Source organism: Eubalaena glacialis, chromosome 1 (assembly GCF_028564815.1).
Source record: "Eubalaena glacialis isolate mEubGla1 chromosome 1, mEubGla1.1.hap2.+ XY, whole genome shotgun sequence".
NCBI lineage: Eukaryota > Metazoa > Chordata > Mammalia > Artiodactyla > Balaenidae > Eubalaena > Eubalaena glacialis.
Genome location: NC_083716.1, coordinates 196,904,384 through 196,923,559, shown reverse-complemented (window position 1 = coordinate 196,923,559; position 19,176 = coordinate 196,904,384). Strand labels below are relative to the sequence as shown.

General features: G+C 38.8%; 1 protein-coding gene across 2 annotated transcripts in view; it reads left to right on the top strand.

Moving 5' to 3' along the window:
* Positions 1-700: 700 nt before the first annotated feature.
* STAT4 (signal transducer and activator of transcription 4) overlaps positions 701-19,176 on the top strand; it is a 92,140-nt gene continuing 73,664 nt past the window's right edge. For both annotated transcript variants that reach the window (XM_061203425.1, XM_061203416.1), the window contains exons 1-3: positions 701-861; positions 3,345-3,473; positions 4,789-4,933. In XM_061203425.1, coding sequence (XP_061059408.1) covers positions 3,346-3,473; positions 4,789-4,933 — 273 coding nt within the window. In that variant the 5' untranslated portion in view covers positions 701-861; position 3,345. The remainder of the gene's footprint in view (positions 862-3,344; positions 3,474-4,788; positions 4,934-19,176) is intronic.

Sequence of the window (19,176 nt, the reverse complement as noted above, 5' to 3'; positions counted from 1 at the left end):
ATCTGGCTCCGAAGAGATGAAAGGAAAAGAGCACTAAGGAGGGAGTTGAAACCCCCAGACTCTTATCCAGCCTCTGCAGCTAACTCATTGAGTAACTCTGGTCACCTCTCTGGGCCTCAGTCTTTTCAGATATGAAAGAGGAATCAGAACCAGACGAAGCCAAGGCTCCCTCCAGCTCTGTGATTCTAGGACCAGCCCATGTCACAATGGGAGAAGGGCACCAGGTGTGGGGAGGGAAGGAGGATACTGGGCTAGTAAGGGCAGGAGTCCACCTGCACAGGAGCTGGCCCAAACCTTTGGGTGAGGTTGTCCTCCTCCCGGCGAGCAGACCCTGCTGGAATCCGCGCACAGTGAAGTCTTCGATTTGCTGTTTTCATCCTGGCGACGTACCCCTTTCATCCCAGGGGCTGGCTCTTACCAAGATGAGTGGAGTCTGTAAGGAGGAGGCTGGGAAGCCAGGAATTTAGCTCCAGGCAAGTAAGTCTGCAGGGGGTCTCAGATGGTCTGGGGAAACCGGAAGAAAATGAGTGTGTGTGACCCCCCTCCCACGCCCCTCCTCCTGACACCCACGGGCCACAGGCAGTGGCCGGAGTGATTGATGGGGATGAGGAAAGGGCGCCCTGCGAAGCGGCTTCAGCCAGACTGTTTCTGGTCTTCAGCTTTTCTAGAAGAGAGAGTGGGTGGGAACGACCCAAGTAAAGTCCCAGAGACTCAACGCTGACGCACAGGAAAGCCTCAAGTGGGAGGAGAAATGCAAATCCCCTACTGACGATGGTGTCAGCGGCTGGGTTCTGGGGACCTTGAAGGGCGATTCCGACTTTGGACTTGAGCACCGCCTGGGACCCGGGCTGAGAGAGCCAGGTAAGGAGGCAGACCACACCTTGGCGTTGCTTCTCCGGAGCAGCGCGGGCCAGGAAATGCTCTGCAGGACGCTGCGGCGCCTAGCTGTTTCCTTGCTGTTTTGACAGTTACTTCACGTTAACCTAGCTGAGGATGGGTAGTTTTAAAAAGAAGCGATCGACTCCACGATTCAAAGGTGCGCCGTGGCGGGTCTCTCGGCGAGACTCGGGCGCTCTGCCCCCGAGAATGTGAACGGTGGGTGGGACCGTTGTGGCTGCTGCGGAGGTGTGTCCTCGCGAAGGGCGGAGTGGGCGCCCCCTTCACTTTCTTAGCCGTCTTGTCTCAACTGTAATGTCTGACATTAGATTGCATGCCTCGGTTTCAGCAGACAGCCCCGCAGCTGAGGTAGTTAGTGACTGAGGCTTTGAGGAGAGCAGTGATATTTTAGGGCAGGTCGCCTCCTTTGCATGCTGCGGCTCATCTCAGACCCAAAGTGGCACCATTAGCTGCCAGGCGGTGGGACAAAATGCCCGTTTATTGGGATCTTCTAGGACCAGGCATTCAAAGAGACTAGGCAGGCACTCAGTTTTCAAAAGAAATGCTCCATAGTTTTCTTGGGATGGGAGAATTAGCCCGTAGAGAGTGAAAGAAGTTTTTAGAATCCTTTAAAGGCATTTCTAGAAGCTGCAATAGAAAAGAATGTCCTAAGACTGTGAACCTATCTTTTCCCTTTTCAGCCTTGAGTTCAGCTCTCTGGAGGATGGACTCAGGTCCTAGGAGTGATCTCTCTAACTTTAGGATGGGTTCAGTCCAGTTAATTCTTAGTAAGAAAACAGATTTTCATCCAAATCATAGCAAGGGTTTAACAATAGTAGCAATTACAATTGTAATGCTATTTTCAGCACCTGTTCTCTTGTCATTAACTAGAATAAGTTGATAGAGCAGGGCAATGGCAATAGTAACATGGGAACAAATCTTCCAATTTTGGGTGGAATATGGTTACACCCAGCATCTAGAAAGACAACCATGTCTGGTGTCAGGAGACCTCAGGTTGATCCTTAGGAGCTGCGCATCTTGGGCAGGAGTCGTTTTGCCTATGTGTCCCTCAGATGTTTTACATTTTAAAGCTGGGGTAATACTATCCACCTGTGCTATTCGTAGCATCAGGAGTGCCACTCATTCTTCTCTTAATGAGCACTTATTGAGCACTTACAACACACCTAGGATTTTATGTGTAAATATAAAGTGATAGGAAAGTGAAACATTTCTTTTTTCCAGTTGCTTTCTTTAAGCAAAACATTGGCAGTAATCTTTTCCTAATACATTTAGGTCAGGGAAAAGGTGCCCCCAAATGGTTCCATTTGAAACCTGAGGAATATGTATATGAAATATATGAAATTTATTATCATGATGTTCTGTAGGCAAAAGTAAATCTTAACTTACCTACAAGATAGGTTGAAATACTATCGTGATTGATCACATAAAAGTTTTTTCGGTTTGATCTAGAATTACTGACAAAACAATAAAAAATTTGACTTAAAAAAAGTAAAATACTGTAATTTCAAGGAGAGATGTCATATTAATTTCCCTGAGTTAAGAAATATGTCTAAAGCTTCTAAACTGGACAGAGTGGGGTTATGTTGGGGAAACACATACTTTTGTTTTATGACGGGCTGCTAACTATGTATCAAGTGTGGTTTCTTCTTAAGTATCTTGAGGGTTTAACTACTGTCCGATGCACATCAGAGACTAATTAAAAGTAGACTTTAAAAGCTTTGCCCAGCCATAGCGGATCATTACAGAGAGAAAGAAAAATATTTATTTGTCCAGAGGTATTTTGAACTGAAAAATTTAGAGCCCACGGAAGTGTATACATGAAACTCTTCATAAAGATAAGTCTGAATTAGACTAGAAGTCTTAGAACATAAGGCTGACTCTAGAAGCCAGATAAATCTGAAATAAAGAAAAAAGAATTAGGGAGTTTTATATAAAAGAAGCTTTTATTGGGTGTTCCTCACACATAAAGCCCTAAGAGGGTCTTAGGAGGTATAGTTGAGTATGTTATTTGCCTTCAAGTTGCTCAAAGCCTAATAGTGTAGAGGCAGCAAGGGATAGGGAAGGAGCTTGTTGAGAATACAAACCTGTGTACACAGGTGTGGGGTAGGGTGAGGGGTGTTGAGCGGGAGTGAAAGCTTTCTAGAGAAGGCGGAACCAGAGTTTCTGTTAGAACAAAGAAGGACGTGGCTTGGGGGCCGAGAAAGAATCTTGTTTCCTTCACTAGTGATGACGTAGGAAAAAGCTCAGAATTACATTATCTTTGGATTGAAAACGTTTTAGCATTTCTGTTTTCTTTAATTGGGTGACTATAAGAGAAGAGAAATTTTTTCTCCAGTTACTTGATGGACAACATTGTCTTTGTCTGAAATCCAAGAAAAAAAGAAAACATGTACCATAGTTATTAATTAACATTATTTTTAAACTCTAATTTTCCCTCTTCTTTGTAGTATGACTCAATGGAATCAAGTCCAACAGTTAGAAATAAAATTTTTGGAGCAAGTTGATCAATTCTATGATGACAACTTTCCTATGGAAATTCGGCATCTGTTGGCCCAGTGGATTGAAAATCAAGACTGGTAAGATCAAACATTATTGTATTTTCCCTAGAGGTTGATGCACAAATGCTTTATGCTCTATCCACATGGATTTATTCTATGGTCCACTTTTGACTCAGTTGATACATTCTTATCAGGTAAAGAACTTTCTTTGAGGATTTGGAAAGCTTCCTTAACGGAGGAGAATCATTGTCCTTTCTGGTTTCATCCATTGTAGATGAAAACTTAATGGTTCTAGTGCTTTGTTTTTTATAAGCTAAACTCCAACGATTTCTAAGTATTAAAAAGACAAGAAGTAAATCTATTGTTTATATCAATTCTCTATCACAGACTCAATATAAATATTTTTCTTAACATGTGTTACGAACATTTTTAAAGCTCTATTCACCTTGTACAATTAAAAAAATTTTTTGCTTTAAATAGTTGTCTTAAAATTTTTCTTGTGATAAAATATACATAACATAAAATTTACCATTTTAACCATTTGTTAGGTTTACAGTTTAGTGGCATTAAGTATATTCACACTGTTGTGCATCCATCTCCAGAACTTTTTCATCTTCCCAAACTGAAACTGTGTACTCGTTAAATAATAACTCCTCCTCATTCTCTCCACCCCGGCCCCTGGCAACCATTATTCTGTTTTCTGTCTCTGAATTCGACTAGTCTAGGTACTTCATATAAGTGTAATCACACAATATTCGTTATTTTGTGACTGACATTTTACTTAGCATATTCTTTCAAGGTTCATTCATATGAGTAACATGTATCAGAATTTCCTTCCTTTTTAAGACTGAATAATATTCTATTGTATGTATCTACTACATTTTATTTATTCATTCATCCTTCAGTGAACATCTGAGTTGTTTCCACCTTTCAGCTATTGTGAATAAAGCTGATATAAATGTTGATGTCAAGTATCTACTCAAGTCCCTGCTTTCAATTCTTTTAAGTATCTACCCAGAAGTGAAATTGTATATAATTTTTTGTTTATAATTTGAGGAATCTCCATACTGTCTTCTACAGTGGCTGTACCATTTTCCATTGCCACCAGCAATATATAAGGGTTCCAGTTTTACATCCTCACCAAAACTTATTTTGTGTTTTCAATAATAGCCATCCTAATAGGTGTGAAGTGGTACCTCATGGTTTGATTTGCATTTCCCTAATGATTAGTGATGTTGAATATACTTTCATGTGTACAATTTAATTTTTAAAAACCAGTAAATGCTTATCACTGTGGGATATATTTATCACTTTAAAATGATTATGGTTAAAAAAAAAAGTAGACATTTTACTAAGTTGTTTCCTGCTGTGTAATAACACTTTTGTTTTTTAGGGAGGCAGCATCTAACAATGAAACCATGGCAACAATTCTTCTTCAAAACTTGTTACTACAACTGGATGAACAGTTAGGTCGCGTTTCCAAAGAGAAAAATCTGCTTTTAATACACAACCTAAAAAGAATTAGGAAAGTCCTTCAGGTGAGAATGCATTCTACTTTTAAAAAATATTTGGATTTACAAGTCTTAAATTTAGCAAAAAAGAAAAAAAAAAAAAAGTAGCCTTATCTTACTTCCAAACCAGATGTAAGAGGGAAAAAGCTGAATTCTCTTACTATTTTAAATTTTGTGCTTAATTTTATTTCATTACCCAATGTTTGTTTTTCACCAACTGTTGAATCTAAAATACACCACAAGTGGGAGGGTATGTGATTTGCATGTGACTGTTTACTAGTTATGATCAAATTGAGAATGTGGAACAGGGATTTGAAAGATTCTAGGTTCATGGCTATCTCTCCGTCCTCCCTTGCCTTTGTCTCTTATGTAACAATTTAGAGTTGGTAGTGTTCTCGTTCATAGGTGGAGGCATTATGGTTGTGTGTATCCTTCCCGATTTGGTTCAAACTTCACCTCCTTCAAAAGCATTCTGTGGTGCCCTGTAGCTACCTATTCCAAAAGTTCACCCAGGCAAAGCCCATCTCTCTGTGTTCCCATGACACCTCCAACACATCTGTACCATAGCATTTAGTATATTCTACATTAGTGTTATTTCTAAGTTTTTCTTCTCCCTCAAATTGTGGGTTACTTGAGGCAAGGACTTTATATTCAGCTTTGAATTCCCAGTGCCCACCACACAGCTGGACATATAGTAGGTGTGTAATATTCATTGATTAAAGGGATGAATGAATGAAGTAAGTGAAACAGAGATCTAAAGAATTAAGGGCAGACTAATAATGACCTAAACACAGAGATGCTTATGAAACAAACTCTGAACGTGGACAGCTCTAATATTTACTGAGTGCCTATACAACGTATTAGACAACATGAAATATACATATGCCATTTCTCAGTGAGGCATCTTTAGAATCTCAAAATTACAATTAATGCATTTTTACAAAAATTTTCCTAGACTATAATAGAAATGTGCTTGATGTTACTAACACTTGTGAGAGGGACATAGATATTAATTTTTTATTGTTGTTTAGATTGTTGTTTTTAATTGATGTTATTGTTTTATTGTTGTTTGGGTTGGATTTTTTCATTGTTGTTTTACTGTTACCTTTGCCCTTGTAATCCCCTACAAATTTGCAAGACACTTGGCTGTGGGTAGGAAATGAACTTGTTGCCAACAAAACAGGATTTTTCACAGTGTAAAGCAAACTATCTCTTCCAGAGGTAAGACATTTAACCTTGGCTTCATTAGTTAGTGCTCTAATCAATAAACCTAAGACAGGGGTGTGGCATACTGCTACCCACAAGTCAAATGTGGTCGCTGCCTGTTCTTGTATGGTCCATGGCTAAGAATGGCTTTTACATTAAGTGGTTGAAAAAGAATAAAAGTAAAATAAATAAGTGGCATGAAAATTATAGGAAATTCAAATTTCTGTATTTTAGTGGAATGCAGCTTGCTTAGTCAGTTACGTATTGACTCTGGCTGCTTTTGCACTGCAGTGGCACCGTTGAGTAGTTGTAACAGAGACCGTATGGCTCCAAAGCCTAAAATAAAAATGTGTATATGTGTATTGTGTGCATGTGTGTGTGTGTGTGTGCACACACGTGTGTGTCTGTATTAAGCGTATTTATCTGGCCATTTATAGGAAAGGTTGCTGACCCTTGGTCTTTGCTAGAGGGACATGGGTGGGTAAAATAGGTGATGCATGGCCTTTGGAAATTCTGATTCTCAAAATGTGGTCTTGGGCAAGTCACTTCATTTTTCTAAATTCCTATATCTTTTCATGTAAATGAGGTTGATTATTATCTACCTTTTGGGATTGTAAGAAGGACTGAAGCTTTTATTCTGGCAAAAAAAATAGGCTTTCAAAAAAGGGACCTTTTTGTTGATAGGGAAAGTAGCAGGATCTTCTTAGTGTAAATCAAGGGTAAGTGTCCAGCCCATCATTTTTCTGAGTGGGGTTAAGATTGTGAGGGAGCCCAAGAACCGGCGGTAATTCCCAGTCACATTTCAGCTCAAGCACAAACGTCTCTGCTTATGTCATGGGCCTTCCAGCATCTTGTCTCTGTCGACCTTTTCCAATAAACTGCCCCAAGCTCCTCAACATTCCTGCCCCAGAAAAATAGATCTACTCCTTGTTCCTGAGCACAACCAGCTCACTCTTGCATGACTCTGGGCCTTTGTCCGTGACAGTCTCATGGCCAGGAATGCTCTGCCGCCTCTCTTCCTCCAGTCCAGCTCCCATTCATCCCTCGAGGAGCTGTGGAGGTCCCAGGGCAGCAAGGAAGCCTTCACCAGTGCTTTACCCCTTATTCTCATTCCTCACAGAGCGTGGGCTGCAAGATAAGCAGTATCTCATCTGTGCTGGATGTGTCTAAGCAGGTCACAAGCTCTTTGAAGTTAAAAGCCTGAGTTCCTTTTGTGACCTTCCTCTTCCCTCCAGTACCCAGCATGGTTCTACTATGAACTTGAGACTCCCAAAACAGTTTGATTGGTTAGGATATTTTGTCTTTATTTTTTTAAATTTATTTTGGCCGTGCTGTGAGGCTCGTGGGATCTTAGTTCCCCAACCAGGAATTGAACCCATGCCCCCTGCAGTGGAAGCTCAGAGTCCCAACCACTGGACCGCCAGGGAATTCCCTGGTTAGGATATTTTGAATGGACAAAATCATTTGCTCTTTCCTTTGATTTATAAACTATACTTATTGGGTATTTATATTAATTCAGAACATCGCCAATTATGTTAAGACAAGTCTTTTTGATAAAACAAGATCCCCCTCCCCTCAAAAGAAAAAAAAAAACACCTCCTGCTGAAAGAATAGTATCACTGTTCTTACCTGGTTTGAACATTTTCATCCTCTGGCATTTTAAATACAATCCATCGTAACTATTATAGCATAAAAGAACAAACAGTATGGTATCAGGGGAACTAAGCAGGTATAGGTAAATTTATTTTAGCCCTTGACAGAGCAACTGGGATCTCCAGTTTCAATATTTTAATTTACTATTTATATCCCACCTACTTCTGATAAGAACTTGGAATGGCTTGTTATAAAAGACAAACAAAACCATTGAACCAAGAGTCAAGGCAATCTCCGAGGTGGAAGCAGCGAACACTAATGTCCAGGTCGCCTTAGTCCCTCTAAGGGGGGAGGTAGACTCAGGTGAAGGCCAGGAGCAAGGACTATGCTGGGTTGAATCCTGGCTCTGTGACTTCCTTGCTGTGTGGCTCAGGGCAAGATGTTTACACTCTCTGGCCTCAGTTTCCTCAGCGGTGTGAGTGGAATCACAATGGTACCTACTCCACAGGGATGTTAGGAGCATTAAAAAAAATTGTAAAGCATGTGGTAAGGACTGTATTAGGATTTGCTAAAAATAAATATCTGTCCCAGATATTTCAGGAATGCTTCGCCCTGTTCTTAGGACTTTTTTTAAAAAAAACAATAGACTTTATTTTTTTAGAGCAGCTTTAGGTTTACAGAAAAATTGAGCAGAAAGTACAGAAAGCTCCCATATACTCCCTCTCCACCTGCCTCTCCCCAGTTTCCCGTATTATTATCTGGCATTGGTTTTGTACATTTGTTTCAGTTGATGAACCTATTGTGGTACATTATTATTAAAGTCCAAGATTGCATTAGGGTTTACTCTTTGTGTTGTACAAGTCTATAAGTTTTGACAATGCATGATGTCATGTATCCACCATTTCAGTTTCACTGCCCTAAACATTTCCTCTGCTCCACCAATTCATTTGTCCGTCCCTCCCCCACTCCCTAACTCCTGGCAACCACTAATCTTTTTACACTATAGTTTTACCTTTTCCAGAATGTCATATAGTTGAAATCATACAGTATGTAGACTTTCCAGATTGGCTTTCCTCACTTAGTAATATGCTTTTAAGTTTCCTCCGTGTCTTTTTGTAGCGTGATAGCTCTTTTTATCGCTGAATGATATTCCTTTTTATGGCGGTACTACAGTTTGTTTATCCATGTTGGGGATTTATAAACAAAGCTGATATTAACATTTATGTGTAGGTTTTTGTGTGCGTATGAGTTTTCAATACATTTGGGTAAATACCTTGGAGCTTGATTGCTGGATCTTTGTTCTTGGACTTCCTAGTGAAAATCTCTTTTCCTTATTCATCTTCCTGTCTGTGTTAGTCTGTTCTGGATGCTATAACAAAAGTACGATTGATTGGATGGATTTTAAATAAAAGACATTTATTTTTCACAGTTCTGGATAGGAAGCCCAAGATCAAGGTGCTGGCACATGCAACGTCTGATTCAGCTTTCTGGTTCATAGATGGCTGTCTTTTCCCTGTAACCTCACAGGGAAGCTCTCTAGGTTCTCTTTTAAAAGAACACTAATCCCATTCAAGAGGGCTCTGCCCTTATGACCTAATCACTTATCAGAGGCTTCACCTCCTAATACCATCACATCAGGGGTTAGGATTTCAACATATGAACTGGGGAGACACAAATATTCAGCCTCTAACAACCCTTCTCTCTCTTTCTGCCTCAGAATGACTAAAAAAATTAAAATGGTACATATTCATAATTTTAAAAAATGAAGCAATACAAAAATATGAAATAATCCAAAATCTACTCCCCAGATATAACCATATTAATATTTCATGAACATCATTTCTAACATACATATATATATGTATGTGTATATATATATATATATATATATATATATATATATATACACATACATACATATATATATATGCAGATAGTAGGGCAGGCTGCTATTGACATTTTATACTCAGTTGCTATCAGTATCTTTGTAGCCTTCTGTGCCCCCACCCCCATCTCCACTCTGCTCTCTCCCCACCTGCAGTAACCACTAATCTAAATTTTAAGTTATAGAACCAAAAAAAATGTTAAACTATAAAACAGAACTGTGGGTAGGAGCTGACCTGGTGGCTGTCATATATTCTTAGATTCTAGAAATACAGGCCCCAAGCATGATAAATAAAAAGAAACTGCAGGACACCAGAGAGGAAGAAAAAGTCCTAAAAGTAGCAAGAGAGACCAAATCTATTACCTACATAAAAATGAGAGAGAAACTGAAAGCCAAATTTAAAACAGTATTAAGTGAGAGACGAGTGGAATAAACTCTTCACAGAGCTGGAGTACAATATCCATCAACTTAGACTTCTATACCCAGCTCAATTATTATACAAAATTAAAAGTTCACTACAATGGTATGCTCACAGAAGGAACTACGAAAGGGAATCAGACACAGATGTTAAGCGCACATGCTAAAATTTCAAAAGTACCACTACAAAAAGTGAAAATAGAGTGCATGAAAGATTGAAAGTGCCCAATAAGATATCAGAAAAAAATATCCATTATGTGGACAAAACTTAGCAATTCTAAGACAAACTGTAGTTTTTTCAAGGATGTATCTAAAACATGAAATAACAAAGTAATGAGATCAAAGAGGTGAGCTGGGCTGTCTTGTATAGAAGCTTGTGGGCCTTGGTCAGGAATCTGAGTCTTATACTGAGTGTGATAGGAAACCATTGAGAGGTTTGAGCAGAGGTGTGACATGAACTGATTTCTGTTCTTTAAGCTTACTCTGACAAATGAATTGTAGTTAGTCAAGGAACAATCAGGGAGATCTGTTAGAAAATTCCATTGATTTTTTAAAGCAACATACTGAAGTCAATCTTTTTCTATCACTGTGGGTTTATCAACTCTCCTAAACTTCTAGAAGTTTTTGCTTTGTGTATTTGTTACTATGTTGTGAGGAGCATAAGTACAAGATAATATTGGTGAATGCAACTTTTAAAAAATCAATGTAAAATATCCTCTTTGACCCCTTTATTAAGTTTGCATTTTGAAATTTTATTGTGTGGCTTTCTTTTTGTTACCATTTGCTAATAGGCACATGAATCCATCTCTTCATTTTCCTACCTTGTCTGTCACTTTATACTGAGTCTTTTATAAATATCACGTAACCAATCTTATTATCTAGTCAACAAATATTTAATAAGTTCTTATGTTATCAGTCACATCTTAAGCACTAGGAATACAATTGGAGGACGTCATGAAGCTTACAGTCTAAAAAATTCACACATTTTTGTTTTTAACTTATGGGAACTTCTATGGCTATCCCTCACAAATTAGTGTTAGGGAAGTAAGGGGAAACAGGCAACAGCAAACTTGTCTGAAAGTAGAAAAAAACTCCATCTATTAGAAGGCTGAGTTCAGGGTTTTGGTGTTAAGTCTGTGGTTAGTAATCCCACCGCCTACAGAGCATTTTTCACCCACCAGGGTAATGAGTCAATTAGTGAGAGTTTTAGACTCTGTGTGTGAGGGGGAGTGAGCAAAGGCAACCCACACCTAGCATGTTCTATTCTCTGTACCCCCATGTACACCTCTTTCTCAGAGGTGTTTGGATTTGCCTGAACAAAAATACGTGTTGGAGTTGAAAGCTCCTCAGAAGTTGGGCAAACAGTGGTTGCTTCCTGTCCCGTCTGTAAAAAACCTATTGTTGGTTCTGAGTATCAGGTGATGTGAGATTTTTAACATGACAAAGTGAAGAATAGGAGACAGTATTTTGCGATATGGGGGAGAAAAAAGTTGCTTTAACTGCTGAGCAGCTCTGAATCTGCCAGATTGTATCCTCTAATTCATGCTGCTTTCTCAGTTCACTCCTCTTCCTTCCTCTCTGTACACCACATGCAAGAGAGGCCACCTCAACCTCCAACCTGAACAGAGCCTGGTGTAGCCACTCGGTGTTAACTCTGAAAGAGCTGAATGGAGGGTTCAATCTTTCAGGTCATTTTCTGCACATGGGCGGCAGCCAGTGTGTCATTTTCAGGCCACAGTTATTTCCCCAAGTCCTCAGCACACACCCCCAAAATCTGTTTTCCTCTGAGAAACTTACCTGATGCCAATATCACAATGCTCATATTTCAAAGGCTAAGAGACCTGTATGTCGTGCCATCTAAGATGAAATGGGAGTTAGCTGTCAAGATTTTGTTTGCTGTGTAATCTGGGACAGCCAACAGAAGGTAGATGGTGTGCATCACAATCCTTGTCCTGTGCACGTCGCACTAAACTAGAAATCCAGCGTGATCAACTCAAGATCCCACCCACCTGAAACTTTATTCATGGATCATTTTGTGCATATTCCCCCAAGCCTTCATCTTATCCAAACCTAGATTGCTCTCCCTCCTTATTAAGTTTTTTCTCACAGTTTATTACTTGTCTATAACGATTTGTCCTTTCCCTCTTTGTGAAATAATTACTTTGTCTATAGTGCACATGTTTTTAAATTCCAAATGATAGTTTGGATTTCTTAAAGTAGGGCTCATATAATTTGCTTAGTGGGTATACTAAGTATCTACTTCATAGACATTTGTTGATCGAATATTGGTTTCATCATATGGATTTTAACAGCAGGCTTGTATTGATTGCAGAAAATACAAGGGGGAAAAGGACATAGATAAAACTCTGATGTTCAAAGAGTCTGTGATCTAGAATGGAGACCAAAGTGCAGATAAATATTTATGATGCAGTGTGATAGGCACCATGGTCAAGGGATCTGCAGTCATAATTGGCAGAGTTGGGAACATTTGAGCTGTTTCCAGTAGGATGATTCTGAACTCTCTGAAGAGAAAAAGGGAGGAAAGGGAATCATGTACAGAGGGAAAAGCAGGAGCAAGACTGGGGAATCCCTATTGTGCAAACAAGCTTCGCACTTCAAGCATTAAAGGGGAGTTGTATGAGGACCTTGAACGCCATGCTAAGCAATTTGGACTTTGGCAATGGGGAGCCATCAAAGGTTTTTAAGCCAAAGTGTGACATGAATATAGGTTTTTTAAAAAACATATACAGAGCAAGCTTTATCTCTAGAAAGACCCATCCCTTATCTGCTGTAGGCAAAAGAATATTGGAGAATTCTCCTAAGGCTGAAAGTTTTTTCTTTCCTCATTCCAGCCCCTACTCTCCCTCTCCTCAAATCATCTAAATTTAGAGAATGAGCCAGAGATTGGATACGTTTCATTTTCCCTAACACAAAAACCAGCTATGGTGTTCCCAAGGGAAAAAAAAAACCTAAATTATTCATATGATGAAAAATCAAGTCCAACTCTTGGTTTTGGGAAACATGAAACCTGTGCAATTTATCCAGGAGCTGTCAAGGAAAGTCCAGACACAGGGATGAGGCCTGAATCTGCCAGCCTGACAACTGTAACAGAAGCTTTAGAGGAGCTACCAACCCCAGAGAGAGCAGTCACCCCCAAGAATAAATTATCAATAGATTTCTATAGCCCTAGTGTGACAACTAACCTCACCACTGAGAACATGGGTGGAGAAACACAGATACCAGTTGAGGAAGAGGACATGAAAATGTTCAGTGTCGTAAGTTGACTTTTACTATCCATGGGTTTCATTTGCTGGGAGTGTCATGGTGGCTGTGAAGAAAAAGCTGAGCAGATATTCACCTTAAAAGTAGGAGAATTGTATCATTCTGCCAGCAGTTTTTTAAAAATTAGTTTCTTATTTTAGTTGTCCCTATCTCACGGAGATGAAGACGCATAGGAAAGCTAGCTACACTGTTCTAAATCCATTGTGACCTGGGAACTTTCCAAAAAGATACTTAGTCAAAACCAAGATAGCTTATAAGACTGGTTACCTTAGTATTTGCCACTTAAAACATTTTTGTACAAGTGAGTATAATAAAAGGGTAAAAATGGGAGCAAAAATAAACAAATCTACTTGTAAACAAGCTAGTCAATATAATCCAAGTCCATTAGAAACTAATTTATGTTTAGTTTTAAAATTGTGAATTGAGTGAGTAATGATCAAGTTGCTATCTAAACTTTGTGTATAATTAGATTTAGTTCATAGGCATTGAGTAACTGCCTTTAATTGGTCCAAATCACTTTAAAGGCATCCATTGTAATTTATCAATGAAAAGTTCATTGTTGGTTTTTTTCACCAAGTCACCAGGTACCCTCTGAGCTTACATTACTGATTTCTCCAGAAATGACCTGGGGGACAAAAGATTTGCTCAATTGACCTATCTCTCACACTTCTTCCTTTAAAAAAATGAGGATCCAGAGCCAAGTACTTGGTACTTGGTTGATCATCAGCATCTATTTACCATAATCCTCTGATTGGCTACTTTGGTTGAGAACATAGTGACATCACTCCCAGCTGCTGAGTGGGCTCCTAAGTGCACAGTGAGGTGCTAAAGTGGTACAGGTAGCCAAGAACTACGTTTACCAGAAAAATGAGAAGAACCTCCTGTGTGCCTATGGAGTCAAGAACCTGCCTATTTTCTGTCTTTGAATCTGTGATTTCTGCCTCAGTAGAAAGATGTGGAAATGAGAAAATAAGCAGTACCATATTAAACTTTTAAAAAACAGCTAGCTGCCTTTCCTACTTTTACCAGGCTTTCATAACTTACCTCATCTCTGTCAGGATTTATTTTGGGAAAACTTAATATCTCATTGGTTCTCTGTAGTTCAGTACACCATCAACTCACCATTTCTCCTCCTCTAGACTCTTCTATTTCTTCCTCTGAACAATAAAAAGTCTTCCAGAGAAAGAGGTAGAGATAGAGAGATAGAGATAGAGACAGAGACAGAGGCTTCATGGCAATGGTGTGGAGGATAGCGTGGCAGAGGTGAACATTGAGGCACAGAGACCTGTTTGCATATTATTGCAGTAGTTCAAGGGATGCTGAGCTAGACAATGACAAGGATAAAAAAAAAGTGCTGGAGTTGTGAGATAATTTGGTAAAAGAATTGACACATAATGAGTGAACAGCTATGAAATGTGTGAGAGAGCAGAGCAAGAAATAAGAGGTGATTGAGAGTTTTAGTCTGGGTTATTACATGATGTTGATGCATAATGAAGATTAGGTTTGGGGAAGGAAGTGAGATAACAAGACGAGTTTGATGAATTCTATGTGAAGTGCAGTGGGAAGTTAATGGGAAATAACTGGAACTAATGTGTCTACATACTTACCTGTCTCCTCCACAAGGCTGTGAGCTCCTTGGCTTATACATCTGTGCAACCCTAGAGTGCTTAACACAAGCCCAGCACGTCGTAGGGACTCAGTGTCTTATTTAATAAATGAAGAGTTCAATTGACGTTGAAAATGTGAATGTCACCTTGTTGCAATGAGTATCCCTAAATAAATGGAGCAAATATAATGTCATTATTGCAAATATAGTTTAGATCCCTAAACTCAGTTCACAGGATAAGATTTTCTTGCTGAGATCAGCAATTTCTAAGGATGGAGGAAATTGGCATTGGGAAGAAGTGTTTTTAGAGTGTGTGGTAACTGAGAATTCAGACTGGGTGGGACCAGAAGCAGCAAAAGCTGAGAAACCTTTCAGAGAAGGGAACACTAAGCATCTGGAAGCCTGGAAAAGATGTACTAACTCAGGAGAGGAGGAAGGGCTGAAGTGAAATTGAGTCTGAGACAATTGTTCTAGGACTAGCCTTCACCTGGGAAGGGGGAGGTGGTCTTTCTGAACCCATACCAGCTCCTCAGGAGCTAAGTGTCAAGAGCTCTAACTCTTTGTATTCCAGGAGTACAAAAGATTTTGAAGTTCCTCAGACAATAAAGCACAGTACAATGACAAAGTGATTGTTAGAAATTTCTTAGGAGGGCTTCTGCCATTCCTTTGCACTGCCCATTCCACTTTCATGATAATTGAATCTTTCCATCAATGAACATGGTATGTCATTATACTTAATCAGGTCTTTGTCTATGTTCTTTAGTGTTATTTTTAAGCCTTCATCATAAAGTTATAGTATACCTTTCCTTAGATTTATCCCTAAATTTTTTTTTTTACATTTTATTGATATTTGAGTGGTATCTTTATTTTAGGCACTCTAACGTTTATTTTTAAATATATTTTATTGAAGTAGAGTTGATTTACAATGCTGTGTTAATTTCTGCTGTACAACAAAGTGATTCAGTTATACATATATATATTCTTATTCATATTGTTTTCCATTTTGCTTTATCACAGGATATTGAATATAGTTCCCTGTATATAGTAGGACCTTGTTGTTTATCCATACTGTATATGCTAGTTTGCATCTGCTAATCCCAAACTCCTAATCCTTCCATCTCCCACCCCCCTCCCCCTTGGCAACAAGTCTGTTCTCTATGTCTATGAGTCTGTTTCGTAGATATGTTCATTTGTGTCAGATTTTAGATTCCACATATAAGTAATATCACATGGTATTTGTCTTTCTCTTTCTGACTTACTTCACTTAGTATGATAATCTCTAGGTCCATCCATGTTGCTCCAAATGGCATTATTTCATTCTTTTTATGGCTGAATAATATTCCATTGTGTGTGTGTGTGTGTGTGCATATATATATACTACATCTTCTTTATCCATTCATCTGTCAATGGAGTTTTAGGTTGTTTCCATGTCTTGGCTATTGTAAATAGTTCTGCTATGAACATAGGAGTGCACATATCTTTTCAAATTATAGTTTTGTCTGGATATATGCCCAGGAGTGGGATTGCTGGATCATATGGTAACTCTATTTTTAGTTTTTTGGGGAACCCTCACACTGTTTTCCATAGTGGCTGCACCAATTTACATTCCCACCAACAGTGTAAGAGGGTTCCCTTTTCTCCACACCCTCTCCAACATTTATTATTTGTAAACTTTTTAATGATGGCCATTCTGACCGATGTGAGGTGGTACCTCATTGTAGTTTTGATTTGCATTTCTCTAATAATTAACAATGATGACCATCTTTACATGTGCCTGTTGGCCATCTGTGTGTGGTATCTTTTTCTCTATTATGCTTTCTATATGATTATTGCTAGTCCATAGAAATACTACTGATGTTTGAATACAGATTTTCCTGAACTCTCTTATTGATTCTAACTTTGTGTGGACTCTCTTTTTTACTTTATCTAGACGAGCATATCATCCGCAAATAAGGAGAGATTTGGTTGTTCCTTTTTGAGATTTATGCTTATTTCTTTCTCTTATCAGTTAGGAATTTCATTACAATATTGAAGTGAAGTAGTCATAGCAGGTGAAATGTTTTATTAAGATAATGCTTGCTATAGGTTTATGGTGTTAAGGAAATTTTCTTATAATCCTGATTTACAGATATTTTTAGAAATCTTGACGAATATTATTATTATTATTTTTCTGGCCACACCATGCAGCCTGTGGGATCTTAGTTCCCCCACCAGGGATCGAACCCGTGTCCCCTGTGGTGGAAGCATGGAGTCTTAACCACTGGACCGCTAGGGAAGTCCCACCAATATTACATTTTATCAAATGATTTTTCTGCATTTCTTAAGATAATTATATACTTATCTCCTATAATCCATACTTAAGGTGTATAACATAGATTTTCTTATATTGAACCATTGTTACATTCCTGAGATAAACTCATTTTTATATACTGCTGAATGATTTGCTAATATTTTATATAGGATTTTGCATCTATTGCAAATATATCCGTTTCTTTTATAGTTCTTATCTGGTTTTAATATCAGTATTATACTAACCTTATAAAATGAGTTGGAAATGTTACCTCTTCTTTTATTCTCCAAAGTAGAGATTACTTGATGGGATACAAAGCCACAATCTAAGGGTTTTTTCTTTAATATATTTTATATTTTTTTAAAAAATTGTGTACAGTATGATGATTTGATATACACGTACATAATGAAAGGATTACTGCAGTCAAGCTAATTAATATTATCTCACTTAGTTATCACTTTTGTGTGTATGATAAGAGCACCTGAAATCTACTCTCTTAGCGTACTTCCATCATTATTAACTATAGTCATCATGCTGTACATTAGATCTCTAGACTTATTCATCCTACATAACTGCAACTTTGTGCCCTTTGACCAACATCTCCCCAATCTTCCTCCACCCCCAAGCTTCTGGTAATCACCTGAAACATCCATATGTTTAGGTCTTTAATCTCTCTCGGCAGTGTTTTACAGTGTTCTTCTGCAGGTCTTTCGTATCTTATGAATGCACCATACTTTACCCAGTCTTCTAGAACTGGGCATCTAGTTTCCAGTTTTCACTCCATTACATCTTTACAAGCACAGTGAAATTTAAAACCTCACCTCTAACTTTTGTTTGTCATTTTTAAGTGCTATAATTATCATCTTAAAGTGCTGTATTGTATCTTACACTCGCTACTCATTCTCCCCTTCCTATATTCTCATCTACAAGCAAGAAGTCAAAGGGCAAAGAAGGATAACTCAGGGTGTCCCACCCTTTGGTTTTTTTTTTTTTTTTTTTTTTTTAGCTGTGTTGGGTCTTCGCTTCTGTGCGAGGGCTCTCCCCAGCTGCGGCAAGCGGGGGCTACTCTTCATCGCGGTGCGCGGGCCTCTCACTATCGCGGCCTCTCTTGTTGCGGAGCACGGGCTCCAGATGCGCAGGCTCAGCAGTTGTGACTCATGGGCCCAGTCGCTCCGCGGCATGTGGGATCCTCCCAGACCAGGGCTCGAACCCGTGTCCCCTGCACCAGCAGGCAGACTCCCAACCACTGCGCCACCAGGGAAGCCCCCGCTCTTTGGTTTTGAAAACCACAGCTGAACCACTTCAATCTCTTTCCTGTTATTTAAAATCTCTAGGGAAGGGTATTGCAAGAACAGACTTTGTAACCTTCTAATACCAACATGGTCATCAGAAAATGCCTTCTTTTGTCATTCTGCTGTAAATTAAACCCATTTTCCCATTATTCACTTGTCAGTGAATGAAAAAACTTACCAGTGAATGGAAGAACATCTGGTTTTTATTTTTTAAAAGTAGTTCTCCGTGAATTAGAAAACAGAAACTGTATTTTGGGGGCTATTAATTTCCCATGTCTTTAACTCTTTTAGCTGTACATATTGGTCCTAATCTCCAACCTTGCTAATCAATTAATAAACATGCACTTGTTGGTAATCTGCTCTATAGGAGGCCTTTTAATAAGCATGTGAACACTTTTTCAGGTATCCTCAGAGGCAGCCAACTGTCACGAGTTATTAACCCTCAAACAATACAAATCCAGAGACTGACAGGTGGTTTATCTCTAAGTTCCTGTAGGTTCTATCTTTTTGCTAATGTAGCTCTATATCATACCTACTGATTTTTAAAGAACTTTATTTCTTATCACAAACGTGATGTACATCCAATAATGAAAGTTTAGAAAACATAGATAAGTAAAAAGGAAGAAAATCATCTGTAATCCAATCTTTAACTGATAACCACTGTTAACATTATAGTATTATAAAATAGTATATTATAGT